The following is a 22,691-nucleotide window of genomic DNA, read 5'->3' on the forward strand; positions in this document are numbered from 1 at the left end:
TTTCAACATCATATTGACTCAACTTCTCACTTCGTACCATTTACGAGTATCTTCTAATTTTTCATGGTTAAATTCGAATATAAGTTTGCAATTAGATAGTAAAACATTGAATCTAACTGACCTGCAAATCAGCCGGTTTCTTATTGTTGAAATGCATTCGGATATGCGTTCGCATTCCGCGAAGTGTATTGCCCCTGTATCTACAGATCGTGCAGCGGAAAGCCTTCACCCCGGCGTGGGCTTCCATATGCCTCTGGGCAGCTGCAGCCGTCGGAGACACCACATCGCAACAAGGGCACTTCCAGCCACCTTCGGTCACGGACGCTGGCCGCGGCACTTCAGGCACGCTCCTAGGAGATCTAGTTTCCCTCTTCGTACAATAATAAGACTGATGAGTCGTCAAGTTATCCAGCGAACTAAAGTGTATCCCGCACGCTAAACAAATCAACTGCCGATACTGCGGCGGCGGCCCCGGCTCAGGCGGCGCGGGGCTCGCTCGCTCCTCCCCACCACCGGCAGAACAGTAATGCCGCTTATGAATACGGTAATTTTCGTACTTGCAGAACACTATATTGCATTCTTTGCATTTCGAGACTCCCTGTTTGACTATGACTTGAGGTGAGGCCGTCGTGACAGTCACAGGCAATTCTGTCGCCAGACGCAATGCTAAAGGTAATATGGGCGCGGGAACAGTTTGAGAGAACTTCTCTTCTGGTGGCGATGGTACGCTTGGTGGTTTCGGAGTAGGTCCTCTGGAACTTCGCCGTCGTCGCTTAGGAGAACTCTCTCCACTTGGTGATGACGATCTACGTGAAGGCGATGGTGTTGCAGGCGATGCTGGTAATGACGGGGCACAAACTATCTGTTCAGGAGTCGCTGATCGTATTCTGTTTTCTTTTTCATGCTCGTCAGTAGTAGCCGACTCCGGTGATCGACGCACGCTTAGATCTAGTGGCGTAGCTGCGTCTCTCGACGGTTCACGCGGTCTATTTGCTGATTTCAGTACTTCAGTTTCCTTACTATCAGCATTTAAGTTAGGCAAAGCTCTGCTTATGGGCTGGAATGTTCCATTTGGCAATAAAAAACAGGGCGTGTCGGGATCTGGGAGAGTTGCACCAGGAAGTGTACTTGCGCTTCTCAGAAGTGAATATGGTACAATCAGAATTGGATTAGTTGGTAAAGCGAGCGCATATTGATTTTGTGCGGGAGGTGTGGCGCCAGGCGACGGTGGCGCGGACCCTGAAGTTGCTGAGCCGCCTCTAGCGATGGCCAGTGCTTGCTTTACAACTTGCCTTGTACTACAATAATGCTGTTTATGTGCACGATAAGTCTTGATTGAACTGAAACGTATGTCGCAATCGGCACAGTAGCGATCCTGCACTGGTGCGCCGTCATTAGACTCGTTTCCATTAAGAGCTGGCGTCGGCGCTGGTGTTCCACTACTTACAGGTGATGAAGAATGCATCCGCATGTGCCGGTTCAAGCTCACTTTCTTATCGGCGCTATATGAGCAGTAAGTGCACGCGTATTGTTTACTGCCTGGTGGACGCGGCGTTTTTGCTTCACTGCTGGATTCATCTATCGTACCCGGTTCAGCAGTTGAATCAGTACCGTCAGCAGTTTTGGGTCTGTTCCTGTTTGAACAGTAATGTTCTTGATGTGCTTGCAAGGTGCTGAGCGATGAATACCTAATGCCGCATGGTTTACACATATATCCAGGAGCGGCCGCCGGGAACAGCGCTGGGAAGCTGGCTGTAAACGCGAGGTAGTCCTTCGCTTGTTGTGGCAGAGTTGTGGCGGGTGGAGGGGGCGGTGAGGGCGATGGTGGCTCATGCTTCAACGGCGCCGCCTGTGGCGCTAGTGCCGGATCTGTCGCGAGACTAGTATTGAGACGTAATCTTGGTGGTGAAGCCTCAGGGGTGCCACCTGAAGCCGGCGACGCGCCGCCGCTGGACGCTGCTCTCTCGCCTCCAGAGCTCGGCGTGCGAGGTTCTCCCGGCATCGCTTCGCTCTCGTTTCCCCATTCCTCGTCCTCACCTGGAATCCATAAAACATCCTGTTAATGGACTGCTACAATCTCATGTAAATGGTATAAAGTGCTGAACAGAAAGAATCAATCACCATATCGGATCCTATTAGTGTTGTTAATAGCCCAGCGATGCTAAGTTGGCAGGGGTTTCTCGCGATAGTCGTCACTCGTCACGTTTCGCCGGCTATCTGTCGACGTCAGTCAGATCGAGCCCCCGCGAGTCGAGGCATACATTAGCGCTCCTAATTGAGACGTGCTCGCGCTATGTAAATGTCCTCCGCGTGGGTGGGGTGCAGCTGGACTGAATGCGAGAAATGTGGTCGGGTTACATTGTATTTGATTGCATATTTGAGGAATTCCTGGATCAGTCAATACGAACCGGTCGCAATAATACTCGTCCGTCAATATCGCGAGCGTGAGCCGGCCTGCGGCCAAACAGAACAAAAACTTAACGGGCCCTCATGTAATTGGATCTGATTTCCAGAAAACGCTCGCTCACCTTCCTTTTTGAGCGACAACGATCTCGACCCAGCAAGGAATTAACCTATCTTTCGCAAAGCGATCTCGACTCAAAACGCCAATTAATGAGAGGCTCAACTTCATTCTCCTGGGCCTGTGAAGATCATTATATGGGCACGACAGCGAGATGGACGCGACGATTGGTGCGCGCGCGACCGCCATATCGTGGTAACGAATACTACTTGAATCGGATTGCGTTCGGGTCACGCTATCCTAGTGTTCGCGAGCTCTGATTGGTCATTACGATTCAGCATTGACGCCCGATTGGTCAGCTAATGCGGTTTATCTGAATATCGACGTCATACCTCGATGCTCAAACGGTGGCAACTTCGTTCGTTAGCATCCCGGCTACTGTTCTCGCTAAATAAGTTATAAGTTAGTGATTGTTGCCGGCCAAAAGGTTGAACGTGCGATCAGATAGATGACGTGACTGGGTGTCGTTGGAACGTTCGCAAACCCCGACGCCGTCGATTCGTTAAATGATATCCATCTTGTACCCTTTTGTCTTTATAAACGTGTCAAAATAATATGGGTATACATAAGAGAATGGACATGCAATTCATATTGTTGCATGTTAGCTACTGCCCGCATAGTTTGTCTAATCCTTGGCAAAGAGAGACATTGTAGCCCGCCCGAATTGTTTGCTTTGAATTCAAAAGGACTTTCTGTAACGATAACACAAATTAAATCTTATTTAATACTGCGAGTCAAGTTTTACATCCATTTCGATGAACCCATCGTGGTTCCATTAACATTGGATTACGTAAGTAATTTAAGTGCGCCATTCAACGGATTCAATAACACGTCTTACAAGCGTCAAACACGTGCTTACAGAAAAAAAAAAACAAAGCAGCCATCTTGTTTTGGCGGTTATCAGATGGAAGATCGGGGCCCAATTAAAATAGTCTTGCATCGGGCGCGTCACAATCGACAGATACAGATCTTAGCCTGTGACGGCCATGAGCGATCACCTAGAAAGGAGTTCCTACCATGATTCCTCGTCATATTCTTGCGGAGATGGATCATAGAGAATCATTTGGACTTTTTGTCAACTGTCCTGCCTGCCGAAATGTCTTACAGAAAGCGAAGTCTGAGCAGTGATATGTTAAAGGATTGGTATTCTAGCTATGGTTGTGTTTGACTTTAGCTGAAACAATATTTTCCCTTATCGGAAGCGAGTATGAAAATTGCTATACATATATTATACAAAAGACAATTTTGATATGCATGAGTCAAATTGTTGTGCAAACTCATTACGGCACTGTATTCGAAACTGGGATCTTTCAAGCTTTCAATCACAGGCGTTAGAGCAACGCACAGCTTCGAATATTACGTGAGATTAAAATACGAAATAAGTTTTTTAGTAGTGGTCCGAATACGTGGGTAAGTATGCAAATACACCTTGAATTATAATGATTGTGAGATAATAATGCATTCAATGAATAAATGTCAAGTAATTGTGCCGCGTTATCTAGATGTGGGCTTTTTGTTCTTAATACAAATGATCAATTTATAATATAAATTGATTTGATCTTTGATTACATTAAGATTTTGTTGTGACAGAATATTATTTAACTAAGAAATGACCTTTGATTTACAAAATGTTATTTTTCTTAAATCACAATAAATCCATTCCATTCAAGAGTCAGACAAACATGGGGCTTCTTCTCCGCAACAATCTTCTTATATCGGCCCATATAGTAAAATCAATGAAAGGGCTATTAATTGCAAATTCTTTTTCATAGACGATAGAAAATTCGAGAATATTGATAGGACTATTAATATATTTAAAAATTATCGATGGTATCTATCAAACGCGTCGTTCTGTCGAACTTAGCCTATAAAATATAGGTACTTAGTAAATTCAATTATCGTGGCGTAATACTACAGATATTTCCAGTATCCACAGTGAACTAGGTATGTATTGGCATTATATTTAGTGTAAATATTTTTCACAAGATTGGCCACGTCTCAATGGGCTCATTATAAATATATGGTGGATCGAGCCGAGATGGGCATTCCAATTCGGAAGAATATTCGCGGTAATACAGGAACTTGTGGAGAGATATATATTTTTTTTTATTATAAAAAAATAGAGCAATCGCACAAAAATATTGAAAGTGTAATCTAAAATATTTTTGTCTAATGTTCCAATCGGTAAAACGCGTGGGTTACCAAATCGCCCATTACCCGCTTAATGGGTAAAAATAAACGGCCGTCTATTAGCACACGGGTCCGTATATTACCCACATTTGTTGGGACATTTTATTGGTTGTTGCTACAAAGTTGTCGGACATTTTGTTTTTTAAAAGGACGAGTGGCTTCCTTGCAGGTGACATTTAATGTAAATCCATACTAGTAGCAATATAAAGAGAAAAGATTTGTATTTTTGTTTGTTATGGATAAACTCAAAAACGATTAGGCCGATTTTGATGAAATGAAATCCCACAAAACAAAATCGAATAAATAAAAGTAACTAAATTAACAAAATGTTTGACGACCGCCGTGGCCTCATGGTCATCACGCCGGACTGCTACACTGGAGGTCCCGGGTTCGATCCCCGGTCAGGTCAACATGGAAAATGATCTTTTTCAGATTGACCTGGGTCTTGGATGTTTATCTATATATGTATATGTTATAGAATATACTATCGTTGGTTTAGTATCCCATAACACAAGTTTCGAACTTACTTTGGGGCTAAATCAATCTGTGTGATTTGTCCCTATTTATTTATTTATTTATTATTTATTTATTTATTTATTTATTTATTTAATGTTTATCTAAATCTATCATTTAAAAAATCGTTCAAATTATAATGACATTTATCAATTAGCAAGGACCTGAGGTGCTCTTTTTAAATAAATTTAAATTAATCTGATATTTAATTTGTTGTGGAATTTTGTTATAAATTTTAGGTGCCATACATACAATACTTTTACTGAGTAATGCCGTTTTAGAAGGGTGTAAAACATAGTCTATAATTATCCCGATGTACAAATCCGATATACAAATTAGTAACAAATAAGGTTTATATCTAAAATTATCGAGATGTGTTTAAGCCCAAGTGAAGATAATTTTTAGTGGGTAACCATGGGGTGTTCTATTGAAAAATTTCGCTTTCCATGTCCAACCATGTTGGGTTTAACAGGTGCTGACTTAATAAGTGGAAATATTGGCTCATCACATTGAAATAATATAAATGTACTTATAAAGTAGCATTGGTCTTTTTCTAGTAACTTAGCGTAGCGTTTTACAAACGCTTATAATATGTTTATGAAGTATCAAAGATTTACGAGACGGTCTCATCTTGCTCTCATCCTTTAAATTGTGGTGTCAACTTAACGTCATACACTGTAGGCGCCATTAGTATATACAGTGTTGCCACTAACACACAAAACTAAAAATAAAACCTACCATGAAAATAAAAAATCGAATACAAAGATGTGAGTGACAAAGTCGACGATTATCGTCGGTTAGATCTTGATTTATTCTAGTTTATTCTTTAACGGAGTTTGTTCATCTATCATACGATTCGACGACACTTGTATCGTTGACCGTTAAATATGATCCTTAATGTTAAATAATACAGCCTCTATTAGCTTCTAAGGTGGGCTTATATGGTCGACCATGTGTGCCTTGAAGGTTTTTATCAGTGACAAAATCGTAAGGGTGTTTAATAGGAGCATAGCATCAGGAATGTTGATTTGGTCGTATGAGGTTTCTTGTATTGTTTATAAATGACTGACTAACTTTTTATGATTCTATTGTTGACCTGAAGTTCAACAGTAGCTAAGAAACTGACGTTGGTAATCGATGAATCTGATATTTTCGATTTGAATTTTGGGGCTTATTTTTTTTTGTTAATCACGTTTAGTGCGTGCTCTTAAGGCGGTATAAAAACTATGTAATACAATGTAAACAATACAAGTCGTGTGATTTTGTAATCGAGTTCGTATGTTAATCATCGACATGATTTCTGATTGCTGAATTGATTATGAAGAACACCTTTTTAGAACTTATTTACAATCGATCCTAGAAGAAAATTGTTTATCATTTTAAAGTTTTAAATTTAGCACTATTGCATATCTTAGCAAAGCTTCACCAATCTCACAGCTATATGAAGACAATAATATAAAAATGGTCAGCTATCATACTGAGGATCTTCAGCAAGTGTCCGCTCGGACGAACGTCGTGCGTCACGATCGGATGCGCATTAACATATCGAGGATTCGATTCCGCTATCGAGTTGCACTCACCGCACTATTAAGAACAGAGAATACAGAGAGGACGCTATACTTCATTCTTGGGATTTGGGATTGAGTTTAAACATTCGGCCTAAATCACTTTTTGGGATGAAAACTGTGACGAAAATCTCCGCATAGGGAAATGTGCCTAAGATAGACTAAGTAGTATACATTTCAAATCAATATATTTATCTTTAGTCTTTAGGGTGCCCGAGTACTGCGTTGAGTGTTGTCTGCGTGGTCTGCCCATACCTAGAGGAAACAGATATTCCAGTATAAATATTGATTTAATATTTTTTTATGGCCCTTTCTGAAAAAGCATGTTGTTATTTTGTTAGTATCCGACATAGTAGGTATATGCTTCCGTATTCTCGTTATTTTACTTTCAGTGACTAAAACTTGTCTCAACTTTTTGTATTATTGTCATTAAAATTACGAACTAAAAACACAAAACTTGGCTTTTAAAGTATCATGTTTAGATATATAGGTATTATACACAATAGATGTGAGGTTTGGAAGTTCCAAATAAATTTATTTTTCCTTATTTATCGAACTTTTCATAATCCCGTGCGTCAGTGTAATGAAAAATATCCCCGGAACTCTAATCTAATTGCGGGTAAATCCTGGTCAAACTCTGTTGACTAATAAATAAGTAACATCATTATTTCCTCTAGAACAAGTAAATCATATATTTATGAACGTAATTCCGCGTAGTATATTCCTTACATTTAAATCTTCAGTCATCAGTGTGACCTTTACCTCTACATTTACCTTTAGCTTTATTTATATCTCCTCTAGTTTCTACTTTCTCTTCAGTAAGAACATAAGTTCTTGATGAAATAAATAATCTGTCAAAATATCAAAAGAATTTTCTTCTACTATCCGTATTGATTTTATGCTGTCTTTTAAAAAAGTTTATTTCCTATTCCTTCCCTTTCCCATAATATTGAATTTCCTGTGGATAAATAAAAAAAAACTGGAATATTTAACAAATATACACGTGACATCGCATCTAGCAGATAGCATTCAACACACGAGGCAACGTCCACCGTCTTGTCCGGTTTACAATCATGGATGCAAAAACAGTGGTGAGCCAGCTAGATAAACATTTCCTTATAGTGTCCGCGTCCTGTCTCATGACGAATAAATCTTGATGTCTTTGTGTTGCGATAACACTGACGTACGGTTTGGTAGCTTTTGAGGCGGTGTTGCCAGCCTTGAAGATGCAAAGGGTTTGGTAGTTTTAACGTTATTTTTGATCGAATGATAACTAACAGCGCAAACGAATTTTATAAAAACAATTCGGACATTTATAGTTGTTAATATTAAACACAAAGTTATGTAAGTTATAAAATTAAATGTTGTGTTTCTATTTAAAGACTTTTACTGAATATAGTTCTTATTAACTAAACACTTCGGTAACTAAAAGTGGCATCGAGATTTTTGACACAGAAAGTCTTTATGAACTTAGGGCCTAGGGCTTCACCAAGGAGTTGTAGAATATCGCCATTTCCCATCTCCAAAATTACTCGAGGACATTTCCACCCTGAGACAGTTCATTAGCCACTCTCCACACAACCCTTTCTTATAAACCAGCACCGTTATCTAGATCTTAGCCTTACGAGTATGATTGATGTAATACGTAAGTTAATATTCATGAGGTGTTACCACATGTACCTACATAGCGCCAGAGTTGTCGTGGTTCGGATGTGGCATTCTTTTTTTGGAGCAATCTAATTTTAACTGCCAGTATCATATGTTTTTAAATAGGGATTCTTTTAAATTTAAAAAAAAAATATTTGTAATGGCAAAACCATTTATTGTTATATTTACGATTTTAATCATCATCGAACTAGAAATATTCTTGTCAGTTTGTATCTAAATCATCGAAATAGTAATTACATACTTACGGGTATTAAAGTTCTTGACCTACATATTACATACCTAAATTGTGACGTCTTTATAACTTGTTTTTTGCCGAATAAAGTTTTTCTTTCTATATATAAAATATTGATGCTAAAGTGTGCCACCATGTGTTTTCAAAAACGTTGTCCAAATGCAAAATCCAAATGCAAAGTTACAATAGAAAATTAAAAACGATCATTAATAAAAATGAAAAGGATGAATAAAATACGTAAAAGAATTGTAACATTTTAAGCTCTAATTGACTGAATTAATTATTCTATCAACAGGATGATGTTTTAATAACTGGAGACTTTTTGTCTACATGCTCAGTCCATGATAAGTACTTAACAACTTTTCGTATGAGAGAAACCACGAAATCCCGCAAAAAAATTAGCAGTTCCATACAAAATCAAATAACTAAGTAGGTACCTAACTTGAAGAAAATCACCAGTTTTGTTTTTTTGCGATTTCGCGGTTACTCCCATACGAAAAGTTGTTCAGTATCATGGATTGAGGTGTAGACAAAAAGGGCACTGATCAAAGGTACTCGTAGGTACAGCCTGTCTAGATTGGCTGTCGCGTATCCTCGTAAGTCGTAACTTTTGTAGCTCCTTGTTTCAACTGCGCTAATATACAACAGTGCGTATATGATATGGTACATAAACGAAAAAATACATATGATCGTGCAGATAAGAGTTGAGGAAATTAAAACAGTTATTTTTGTATAATTGCTTTTTCTAAAAATCATCGTTTTGATCATATCAACGGGGTCTTGATAAACCACTAATTAAATGTTTGTTGATACTGTTTATTACTTTCAAAAAGTTATCAGCTTTAGTTACTGATGATTTTATTATCTATATTTACATACTAATAATATTATGCGATTGTCTGTCTGTCACTCTTTCATAGTTGGAATTGAAATTGGCTAATAAGTCAAATAATTAAACATCGCGGATCTAGCCGCAGGCAACAGCTTGTAATTTATAGCTTTTTTTCACAAAAATCAAATCAAAATCAAATCATTTTTTCAGAAATTAGGCCTTCACAGGCACTTTTTCACGTCATATTCTAAATTAAATGATGTTTACCAAAGCTACAAACTACTAGCATTTCGGAACGACCATTGCTGAGAAGAAATGCCGAAAGAAACTCATTCAAACAGTGTTGGTCCCTATTATGCCAGAAGGGCTTACCATTTTTTAAATATAAATTTATGTATAATTTTTATCAGTAATATAACAATGTAAGTACACAATAAAGTATCATGGTCAAAGGACATTAGATAGATCACGACAACAATACAAAATAATGTAGGTATAGGTTTAAAGAACTTTATTCTCATAAGAAATTTACATTTCAGTTAAAATTAGATAGCTAATTACTAAAATAAGTACATGCAAAATTAAATTTAAGTGCTAGTCGCGATATATAACTGTGTCAGCGCAACGACGTTTCAAATTTATATACTTCTTTTAAAAAATCGAAATGCCGTTTATTTGGGTAAGTACATATTATAATTATACACATAAAAAAAATCTTAAGTACTTACTTATACATTGAGCACGCGACTTGCATTACCAGGGCAGCATGACTCGCAAGCAATTAACTATGCGCTATGCTAATCCGACCACGCCCTGTCGCCAGACCAGGTGACACAATAATAACTTTATTGATTTTCAATACTGGCAATTTGATTGTTTTTTTTTTCCTTTTTCTTAATGTCAAGGAAGCAATTAACTATTCTTTCTCAATGTTCTTTATGTAGAAATCATTCAACGACCAAGTTTAGTTTACTTCGACGACTGGCGCCTTTATTTTAATTTGTTTATTACAACCAATACATCCATTCTTATAGATTTTACAATAAGTTTAAATATACTACTAATTTTGCTTGTATGTTGTTGACAGAAATATGAGATAACACGCCTTTAAACATACATTACAGCAGATACTAATCTGCTACAATGTAATATAATAGTGCCTGCAATGCGTGTAGTAGGTAAGTAATTTTTTGTTAATATATTCTGTAATTTGACTCGCGTACTATATCCTCCTGTCATGCAAGCCGCAATCACAGAAACTGCACAAAAAGGGGGAGAATTCTCAAAAAAGTCCGTTTGTGATAGGCGCGGGCTCTATTACCCAGGCACGCCGTAACTCAGAAACAAGTAAACACGGCAGTCAGCTCATTTGAATAACTATCGAGTTTTTAAATCTATGCAAAACGCGACGATACGCGGCACGGGCTCACGAGTATACCCACCCCCCCTTCACAACGCCTTCGGTAAAAACACATGCGATTTCATAATAGGTCTCCCCATGTGTGCCACTTATGATTAATCACCCGGATTGCGGACTCGATTAAAATATAATTTGAATACACTTACGACTTTTTAATTACTGCGACGATTCCGCCAAAATGGCGGATATTACAAGATTAAGTGATAAAATCGCTTTCAATAAATAAACAGCTTAAAAGCTGCGTACACGCAGCGCTGGAGGCGTCAAAAGTAGGCGGTACTTATGATGAATAACGTGACGGAATCCGCCGGCCAATCGGATCGATCTCGATTTTAATTATACGAATCGAGAACATCGAGACTCGTATAGATCGAATATTAATATGTCGATTGCGAACGCGCCGATAGCGACATGCGTTCTTTGATTCGTCCGCCATTCGAATTTCGAATTTGGAACGCGTAATTTGATTTGCGGAACTCGCGACATTCCGCGAAATTGATCCGCTCGATAACGGTCTACCGTAAAAGATTGGCGATATTTTATTTATTGCAACCACGGAAACAAAAAGGAATTTATTATTCAACTTGAAAGCTACGGGAAATGTATGTTATGAATCATTACTCGCACTCCTTTAATACTCTTAAAGTACTTATTTCACGCAGGAAACGATCTGGGGAGAGTTGTCTTTAAATAGCCAGCTAATAGTGTATTAAATATAAACTAACAATTCATTGTTACAATCGAACGATCACGTCAAAATGATCCATTTCCTTTTTGTAGCGCAGCGCAATCTCGATACACGATAGTATCTCTGGACGGTCGCGGTACGCCTACGACACGAAAATAATTAACTTGGTTCACCGTCAAACATGATGTTTAACATCAGCTACTCCCATACCAATTACTACCGACAATCGATCGACTGCGCCGCCATAAAAACGGGCAACACTAGCCTAAACAGGTTTTGAAAAAAGAAAAATTTTAAACCGTCGCCGCGCCTCATGTGTTAACGAGTGTTTGATGGATCGCGCTACGATCTAATACGATGTTCATACAAGTATTAAATTTTTCATGAAGCAATACTTTTATTTTATAGCTCTTATTACGGACACCTGCAGTACTAGATCGCTGCCGGACGACATTATCAGTTCATATACAGAAAAAGAAATCAATTGAATTCATGAATAAATCGCATAAAGTTGTCCAACTGTTATCAAAGCCAAATAACATTTTTTTTTATAAAGTTTCGCAATCGCAAGTGCGTTTGCGAGAAAGCTTACACGGCGACATCGGAATTTATTTTTAATAAATTCCCATTTAACCGTCAATCTGTATCCGCTATCTTTGAAATTGGTAGCGAGAGCCGACCGATCGCAGATAGGAGTTCACAATGCAAATTGTGCGATTAAAGAAAACTGCGGTGATCGCTATCGGACTTATTAACCGAATATGACCAGTTAGCCGCTTGTACGTACGTCAATATTTTATAATTTACATTTATTGAATGTCTTTCAAATAAAAAATAAACGGCCAGTGCTAGTGGCGTGCGAGTAGTAGAATCGAGTCGGGGGATAAAAATCGGATTGTTGCAAATAAAAAAGTGTGGTGTCGTTTCGATTGTGGCGGGCAAGCAGGGAGTTCGAGATTTGAAAATTAGCATTTTTGTCGAATAACTCTGCGGCGGTGTCTCGCTGAGCGCCCGATACCGACGGCCGGCTGGATCCCAGATTTTTTTCTATTTTTCAACGGATTTGAACTTTAAAATATTTCCCTGGTCTTATATAGTAGGTATAGGTATCTACGCATATAGAGTAAGCTTTCAAATTTCCGTGTTAATAAATAAATAACAGCAAGTCTTGCTTTTTTAAAATTAATATCCATTATTTTTTTTGGAAAATTCCAATACAGTTTACTATCATACTATCACAGAATATATCCATGTACACCTATGCATGTGTATGCACTTAAGTAAAGCCGTGGTAACTTTTTTTTAAACAATTTGAATTTTAGTATTTTAGTAAACTACATATATAAAACAAGTTATACTTATAATTTAATTAATGACTACTGATAACTTATCCATCACCATCAATATACGTGCCGGCAAAACCGAAAACAGTTCTAAAAAGCGTTGACCCTTTATCTTTTCTGTTCTCGCGGCGCTCATTGGGCCAGAGCCGAATTTATGTCGCCGAGTAATCCGGACCCATTTGTATAGATAATTTTTATTATTGCCATCTCTTCGCCGGCCGCAGACGATAACCGCCGAACGAAAGAGTTCGTAATGACAATTTAAATAAGGAAGATGTATTTCTTTCGACGGTCGATAAGTTCGAATTTGAATTTAGAAGGAATTTGTGAGAGGAATTCGACGTTTTAAAAAATGCCGCCAGGGTTGTACTCAATCTGGATTAAGTCGATTGATTGATATTCCATTTTTCATTTACGGCCAGGATTACTCTAAAATTTATGACATTTGAGATTTTTTTGCTGATATAGCCAGTGGAAATATTAATGCATTGTTTACGACATTAATTTCTGCTAAAGATTAAGTTTGTTATCGAAGTTCTACTTAATTTCAGCGCAGTCTACTTTTATAAGTATATTTGTCACCAAAACCCGATTAAGTTCAAGGCGATACATTCATTTCATTTGCATATAACAAATTGATATGTTTTTGACTTTATCTGAATACAGTCAGGTTTTGTAGCCCTGGTACAGCTATGCGTGTAAACTATTTTTAACATGGCCACACCGAGTTTATCTGCTCCCGCTGTTATGTCCGCGTTATCTCTCCCGGTGCATTAGTGCTCGATAATACAACGATAAAACAGATTGGACGGCGCCACGCTCGATTCAGATTGTACTCACTCGATTTAAAAGAAAAAGAATCGATCCTACAGATAAAGATGTTATGGCTTGTTGTCGTAGTTGAGTGACTTAATTGTACCTAAATTCCGACGTTATTTATCAACATATGTGAGAAATAAATCTAAAATACTTTTCTAATTTTAGAATGTGTTTATGTTCTTTGATGTAGGTCCACGAATGTCAAAGGAAAGTAGAGTAATTTATTAGAAGTTTCTGTACTAATGTGTTACGATTAATAAGCGTAACTGTATTTATTATGCAAAACAAAATGGCTGCCTAATTTCCCTCGATAATTAAGAGCCCGTATCGCGCGTCGTTTTTCATCAACCTCATTTTAGTGGGTTTATTATTTATCGCGTTTCCCCGAAACATCATTTAGAAGGCTTTCATTACGCCGACGCACGTTGAAAGACTGAAAATTTTGTCTATTCGACAAAATAGTGCGATAACTGACGTGCTAATGACGCCATCGCGCCGCCATTTTCTCGCTCCGGGTTCAAATCTGTAACGTTTTGTTTGTCAACTTGTGTGAAATAACGTGAAAAGGTTCAGGGTAGAATAGCATGAATACCAGTTTTTGTTTGATATACGAAAAAGGGATCGGTCCCAACTATTAACAAAACGCAAGTTTTAATGAGCTCGCCTCCCAATAACGATAATCTCAACTATTTATGATTTACAAGACAGAAAACAATGCGTATTCAGTATTCAAAAATAATGTAACAATGTGTAGCTGAAGCCGAGCGCCGAAAGCTGAATACAATCCCTGCAGTGGGCCGAAGCGATCCAGATCTGGCTATCGGGATCTCAGTTTGTTCTCACATCATTACCCGCGCCGACGGCTACAAATTTACATCCAACACAATGGCTATCCACCATCGAGACATCATTAAGGTGATACCGATAGCGCCAGCGAACGCGCGACCGAAAGGAACCGTCATCCATTTTGTTTGCATGCGAAAGTAGACTTTAACATTCAAAATTTAACATTCTTTTTAGGTTATGGAATATTGTCGGTTACGTTCAAAACATCGTGTGGTTGTGTTGACAGAACGTCATATAAGTAAGAAAGGGGCGGGCGATTATGAGCAGAAGATAGATGGATATAGGGTCGATTTTGAATTAAAAGGGTCAGTCTACGAGACTGTCGGGACGGTTTAGGAAGGATCAGTTTGAGCCGAAGCCCCAGGCTATCGGAGCCTCACAATGGAACTTATAATATGGGTGATTGCGGAAAAATTGGTAATGTAAAGAGAGTTTACACACATGATAACTTTGCTTCAATATAAGGAAGGGAATTTATTCAGTGTGGGAGATTTAATAAATTACTTAGAGCCCAGAGTTGCGAAACAACGGAAGTCGGGGAACTGTTGTATAAATCGCGAGTATAAATCGGAGTCGCTACTGTTGTATAAATTTGACAAAAAAATGTTTTTTCAAAATGAAATTTTTAAAATTAGATATCCTCGCGATTATATAAATTAGTAGTCTTTTTTGGAGTTCAATCAAGACTAAACAGAAAATAGATGTGGAATGGAATGACACTGACATATAAAGGGCTAAGAATTACCATATTAAAATATGAATGATACAAAAACTTATATTCGCAATACTGGGCGAATTCTCTATGATACCAGGCCCTTAATAAAAAATCTATCTAGTTTAGGAGCAAAGGGACTCGGTCACAGACACTTTGCATACAATGCCAGGTTCGTTACTGCGATTGACGTGACAACGACGTTGACGCGCCGACGACGTTTTGGACTCGTGTTCATCCTAATTTGTTTTAGTCACCACCATATAATATTAGCACCTTTGCAAAAATTAAAAGTAAACATTTAAATATGGTTATTGTCACTTACTTTATTTTATTTTCACTGTCAATTTCACTGTTATATTATCATACCATTTTAAATAGATTTTCTTTACGGTCATAAGTATAACAATGAATTGATTCAATACGGCAACCTTTTAATTTAAAATAGGCCATTACAAACTCCACATCTCGAAAGTGAAAGTGTCGATAACAATAGCGAGATTAGTAATCCATAAGTAAATTTAATTCCGACATACCGTACAATAAACCGAGTATCATTAAACGGTATTATAATTAACGCGTATTCGAACAATCGAATCGTACCGATCACAACACTACGCGATCGCTATCCGTACATCGTAACAAAAACAATAACAAGATGGCGATGACGAAAACTCCCGAGGAAACAATCGACAAACGTATTCGAATGCACGGAGATAAGTAAAAACATGCTACCGGACAAAAATAAGGGAGATAAAGCGATCGAATCTGTAAACAATGGTAGGGGTATCCACGCTCTCATTAGCTGGCCTTGGAGATACGAGTCGCGGTCGGGAAATTGTGCAATTCCGCGGGAATCGACTGAATCGATCCCGGTGATTTGTAATCGATCGATTACGGTGTAGGAACGCGCAGCTTTAAGGCACCCAAGTATAGAAAATATTTTAGTTCTTATCTACTAATACATACCTATTCGTTTTATTTTCAAAAAAATTAAAAAATTATTTGATTTTTGTAATTATATAATGCGGTAGTTTTAAATTTCTTATTAAATCGATTTGTTGAAGATTAGGTAATCTGATTATCGATCAGATTACAATTATTACGTCCAACTCTGGTTGGTAGACAGTTAATCTGAAAAATTAGAAACAATGAAGTTACGGGCAAGTGTAATTTTAAACTTCCTCACACAAAATTTACATTGCGTACTACTACACGAAAATTCCTATAAAACCGACAAATATTCAAGAAATGAAACGTATCGACATAAACACATTCACAGCTCGTTTACATTTACACACATAAATAAAGTTAATGCATTTCGCAATAAATACAGAGCGTCGCAGCATTCAGAGTGCGTTCGCAAATCGACTACAAATTCTTTACAAAGCGGCATCCAACATATAAACCTTAGCACGTGTCCACACAACGGTCATTCGTATTGAATCAGCTTGGACGCCGTAGACTCACAAATTTGCATTCAAAAACGTGTTTAATCCAAGGGGATAAAGTAGAAAATAGAAAAAATGGTAGAAATTACATTTTCGCGGTGTAATGTCAACGATATTTCGCAATGGCAATTAGTCGACTCCATGTTGAATTAATAGGTGATACCTATCGAAAGAGAATCGACATCGCGGGGATTTTATTCGCTTGGGATGTGTAAGTAAATTGGCTTTTATTTCTAAAACTGTGCTATTTATCTAGTAATAGTATTTATGTAGTGATAGCTTGAATGTCGATGAATTACTAGACACGTCATAATATCGATTAAATACCACACGATCCAATCTATAACGACTTATGAATGAAACGAAGTTCGTAATTTTTCTACAATTTAAAAACACGTTAAGTATGCCAGCCTTAAACCGGCCTATATTTTGTGCCGGTTGCATTTGAGACCACGGGTGCCTGGGGTACTGAAGCCAAAACTTTCATTGGGGAGTTGGGCCGTCGTATTGTTGAGTCGACTAAGGACATCCGCTCAGTGTCGTATTTGGCTCAAAGGATTTTTATAGCAATCCAAAGGGGAAACTCTGCAAGCATGTGGGTACCTTTTCACCTGGTACGATACGGGGTGCACTTATTGATGTGTGATGGGTATGTGTTTATTGATGTTATTTATTCATATTTATTCATATTTATTGATCTTTTTAACGAAGCTTGTTGTGGATGTATTGTATAAGTTTAATTATCACAATCTTTGCAAATAAATAATTTAAAAATTAAATGCTCAATTTTACCAATAAGTTACTTTATAATGATTTTGCAAATATTTACTACAAATCCTAACCTAATTCTCAAAACGATATGGCCCACACAGCCGCTGAAGGAGCAAAAAATGTCGCCAAGTAGCCACTTGACCTGTCGCATCGCGACTGGCCGCGATTCGCGATGGCATTCGCGATACCGCGCGAATGACAATAACCGACAGACGGCGATGTTCACCGCGATACCGAGTGTGTGGCCACCCTATTTTTTGCTCGATTATATAAATTTTGAAGAATGATCCTCCTGTATCTAAAGTAGAAAATAGAAAAATTCGAGTCTATTCCTGATTCTATTCGAGTGAAAGAACGATTTCTTTTAACTTACGCGTCATCCGACATCAAAAATCCCTAACAGTCATGCTCCTCATGGCTGAGGGTTTAGGTGAGATTGAGTGGAATGAAACACACACATCGACGTTCTTGTCAATATTGAAGCAATGGTTTGCCATTAGCTTCTGCATTTCACACACCAGATGATAAATATCAATTAGAATTGGGGTTTCTAATTAATGTTTTCCTTCACCGTGATGATCGATGAAAACTACTATACGAGAGTTAAGTTCGTATACAAACTCACGTGGCACAAATAGGCTTTCAACCTGGGACCTTTTGATCCACAGACGGGCATCTTAACCAAGCTGAATAGTGACATAGATGTGATTACATTTTCAGAATCCGATCAGACACCTAAGCGTCCGCGAAAGCGTCAACTAACAAATGGTAAATTAATTAAAAATGTAGTATTTTTAAAACTTCGATCTAAAACACCAGTGACAAGAGGCACAAACCATTCCTCCTCGATTATAGATTGTATTGTTATAAATCGATATTTATTTCGTTTGTAAGTTTTTATGCATCCGAGCCGCCTTTGTAAGCGATTAATGTTGCATTCTGCGCATTCGAAATGCATTTTGCTGTCGTTAGGCGCCTGTCCAGCCATACCTAGGTGTCCATTATGCATTATAGTGTCATATATATTACCTTAAGTTGTTTGAGATGGCTTGTAAGCATTTTGCTGGATACTTACCTGAAAAAGAAAGATTTTGAGGTTAATATTCTGTTTAGATTCTAATTTGGTTATTACACCATTTATTTGACAAAATCTTATGCTGAAAAAAGAAATATTGTTCAATTCGTACAATAGGTGAACTTAATGTTAAAAACATAATTTAACAATTAAACATTGGGTCTTACAGAGAATTCTATGTGAATGTAATAAATAAACTTAATTTGGTACGGTCGTATTTTTAATACACATTGCCGTTTTTACTCATTCAATAATTTAAATATAGATAGACAGATATAGGTAGACAGTTTTTGATTTTAGAAAGAAGCAAAGAAATAAAAAATATTTACACCAATCAATACATAAAAATTCGTGTTAAAATTAATTAAACCTACATGTTTTACCGAATAAATGAGAAGCATGCTATCTACCACACAATAACAATAAAAAATCATACTACCTCATAAAAAAAGGTGTGTTGCTCTAAAAAAACTTAGCTGCTATATCAACCAACAGTTCATACATTTTTAAGCTCACAAAACTTGCACTATTTACACCAACCAAGCCCATAAAATTGTGCCATAGAGTAAACAGACACAGTGCGTTGACGCAACCCATATTCGCGCAGTAGACACGTGAGATCCCTGATAAAGGGATGGCGCGTCACGCGACACGCGCCTCGCAACGCACGCTTCACATACATGTGGAGCTTTTAAGCTATATTTGTCATAAAAGCTACTGAATTAATCAAGGATTTTCTGAATATTTATCACAAGATGCGCCTGATGGGTGTGAGTTTCACGAGTGTTTAAACGCGGCGTATAGCGTATCATTAGTGTCCGACATTTTTTTAAAATAATCTTTTTCTTTTTTAATAAACATTTATAAAATTAACATTGTACCAGTACTTTACTTATTTATAAAATAGAATAATTAAATTTATTACTGTGTATGGTACAATTTAATAAACACTAATGAGAGCCCGCGGCGGCGTTCGAAACGCTCGTGAAACACATTCTCTCTCTTTCATCGTTCGGGGTATCCTCACAATTTATCGTCGACCTGTTCGTTTCTTATAAAATTATCTTTTGTTGTTCTTTGAATTCGCAGCTGTGTTTCCGCAAAGCGCAGCGTTAGCGGAAAAAGTAAACCTGAAAAATTTGAAGATTGGATTGTGATTTTACAACTGGCCGCCTGCCTGACGTCTCAACCATATTTGGGAATTCTTGCCATTAAAGCTATCATGTATTCAGCTAATAAGTTACCAAGGCTGTGTGTTCTTAAATCGCGTCTTAGGACTGTAAGGAATATAAGGAGTGCTCCAATTATAGGACCACACGCAACAGGTTAATTTTTTACAGTTTTTTTATTACTAGCGGCCCGTTCTAACTTCGCACGGGTAAAAGAATAATAATTTGTAGACCTAACCTTATTTAAAAGTCACACTAGCTATTGGTGAAAACCGTACAATAATCCGTTGGGTACTTTTTGAGTTTATCGCGTTCATACAGACAGACAAGACAGGGGAACTTCCTTTTGTTATATGTAAGGATGTAAGTAGCACTTTTGGTCATGTGATTTTTTTCTCGTCACGTGCTTATATATTCTTATACATGGAATTATCAGGTACTATAATCATGATACAGACCTAATATATAATAGATACATTAGGCATTATTTTAAGCCTAGGTAAAGGCGCAGTTGTATGGTATACATTTTATATGCTATCTAAATAGATATTATATGACAATTTGACACTAATATTATGTTTTCCACTCGCGCCATATACCCCTGTCACCGAAGCAGGAAGCCGCATCTCAAATGGGTTAGTAATGTAAATAGAGCACATATTTCCGTGCACGCAATGTCATTAGTTACCGCCGCGTAACACACATTTGGACTGTTATAGCTTTATTGTGAACTAGGCTGTTGCCAACGGTTTTGTTTGACGTTCTTGGTGGCGCAGTGGTAAAGTGCTTGCCTCTAAACCGAGAGGTCCCGGGTTCGATCCCCGGTCGGGTCATGATGGAAAACGATATTTTTCTGATTGGCCCGGGTATTTGATGTTTATCTATATATGTATTTGTTATAAAATATAGTAACGTTGAGTTAGTATCCCATAACACAAGTCTCGAAGCTTACTTTGGGGCTAGCTCAATCTTTGTGATTTATCTTTATATATCAATTTTATATTGATTATAACTCTAATTTCATTTGATGTTCAAACGACGGAGATTTCAACTAGTTCCTGAACCAGGACCGCGTTGACTATTAGCTATTAATACACGAAATTAACTAGTGGACACACCCTAATTCGCCTGACACAGTCATTGAGCTAACACGCATAAAATAAAAAAATGGCGGCTTAACATGTTGATAAAATTGCATTAACGAAATTAAATGGAGAATTATAATTATTATATATGTAATTTGCATAATTAAATAAATTTTTGTGGCGGCAAATTTTTGTTCTGATAACCAAATTTTGTTTCACTGACTAAATTGTACTAATTAATTTTATGATATGATGAAGGTTACACCATCCAAATTTACCATTGTGTTTCGCAAATCATAGCTCTGTCCACCTTGCAAATGAGAACGTGACATTGAATGTAACGTATTTAAATTCCACAGAATATTTCAATTACTGTTACAAAGCCCGCGAAAGTTAACAATGAAATCTCATACAATAAATCTGTATGGGGCTCGATAGCCGGGAACCGAACCCAGACCCAAAGTTCCCTCACTCGCCCACACCACGGCATATATAATACTTATAATCAGTTTAATTGTTGCTGTTAGAGAAAATTGGTATTATCCTGCCCCAAATACTTATATATTTATTTTAATCTGTAAAATAACTCTCTTATACATGCATAGTACAAAACAAAGTCGCTTTCCGCTATCTATCCCTATAATAAATAAATTATAAATATATTAGGACAAATCACACAGATTGAGCTAGCTCCAAAGTAAGTTCGAGACTTGTGTTATGGGATAATAATTCAACGATACTATATTTTATAACAAATACATATATAGATAAACATCTAAGACCCAGGCCAATCAGGAAAGGATCATTTTCCATCATGACCCGACCGGGAATCGAACCCGGGACCTCTCGGTTCAGTGGCAAGAACCTTACCACTGCGCCACCGAGGTCGTCGAATGAATACCCTATGAATGCTTAGATCTTTAAAAATATACAACGGTTTTAGGTGCGATTTTTTTTATACATTACCAAAGTTTCCTATGGAAGGTTTGGATATGTAATTTATCATGGTTTCACCCGAGCGAAGCCGGGACGGGCCCCTATTTCAGTAGTCATTACGTGGAATAAAACACACATAACGACTTTCTTGGCACTATTAACGGAGTGGTTTGACATTGCCTTCTCCATTGAGCACACAAGTTGATAATTAATCAACCAGAGTGCAGGTTTCCTCACGATGTTTTCCTTCACCGGAAGCAATTGGTGGACGGTGAATACTATACACGAGTCAGATTGGTATACAAACTCATTTCATCCTTGGGACCTTTCAGTTAACAGGCGGACGCCTGCAATACACCACCACCGCTTTAAAGCTAGTTATTTGTAATATTAAAATAGATTAAACATATGTTTTACGCTCGTCACTATCTCATAGATTACTTAAGAACTAGACTGTCTAATTTTAGCCCCATATCATCGTATCTCCACATGTATGCCAGATGTTAAGATACTGGCTTTTAGCTCTGATACCCACCACTTGTTGTGATATCTATGTGAGTCACAGTCTGATGCTGGCTGGTTAGAGACTGAATGCTTTAATACATACTGGTCGTTGAACTTTAAAATTGTTGTATACTAGCTGCTCCCCGGGGCCTCGCTCCCGTGGGAATTTCGGGATAAAATGTACCCTTTTTTACATTCCAGGCTATATTCTACCCGTGTACCAAAATTCATAATAATCCGTCCAGTAGTTTTTGCGTGATGCGCGAACAAACACACAGACAGATAAAATTTAAAAAAAAAATTGTTTTGACTTCTATTTGTCTCCAAAAGACCCCCATAATTATTTTTCTT

General features: G+C 37.7%; 1 protein-coding gene across 4 annotated transcripts in view; it reads right to left on the reverse strand.

The window, feature by feature from the left end:
* ush (u-shaped) overlaps positions 1-22,691 on the reverse strand; it is a 181,032-nt gene that overhangs the window by 3,608 nt on the left and 154,733 nt on the right. For all 4 annotated transcript variants that reach the window (XM_053751539.2, XM_064437081.1, XM_053751531.2 and 1 more), the window contains exon 2: positions 122-2,037. In XM_053751539.2, the coding sequence (XP_053607514.1) occupies positions 122-2,037 (1,916 nt within the window). The remainder of the gene's footprint in view (positions 1-121; positions 2,038-22,691) is intronic.

Source organism: Plodia interpunctella, chromosome 1, assembly GCF_027563975.2.
Source record: "Plodia interpunctella isolate USDA-ARS_2022_Savannah chromosome 1, ilPloInte3.2, whole genome shotgun sequence".
Taxonomy (NCBI): Eukaryota; Metazoa; Arthropoda; class Insecta; order Lepidoptera; family Pyralidae; genus Plodia; species Plodia interpunctella.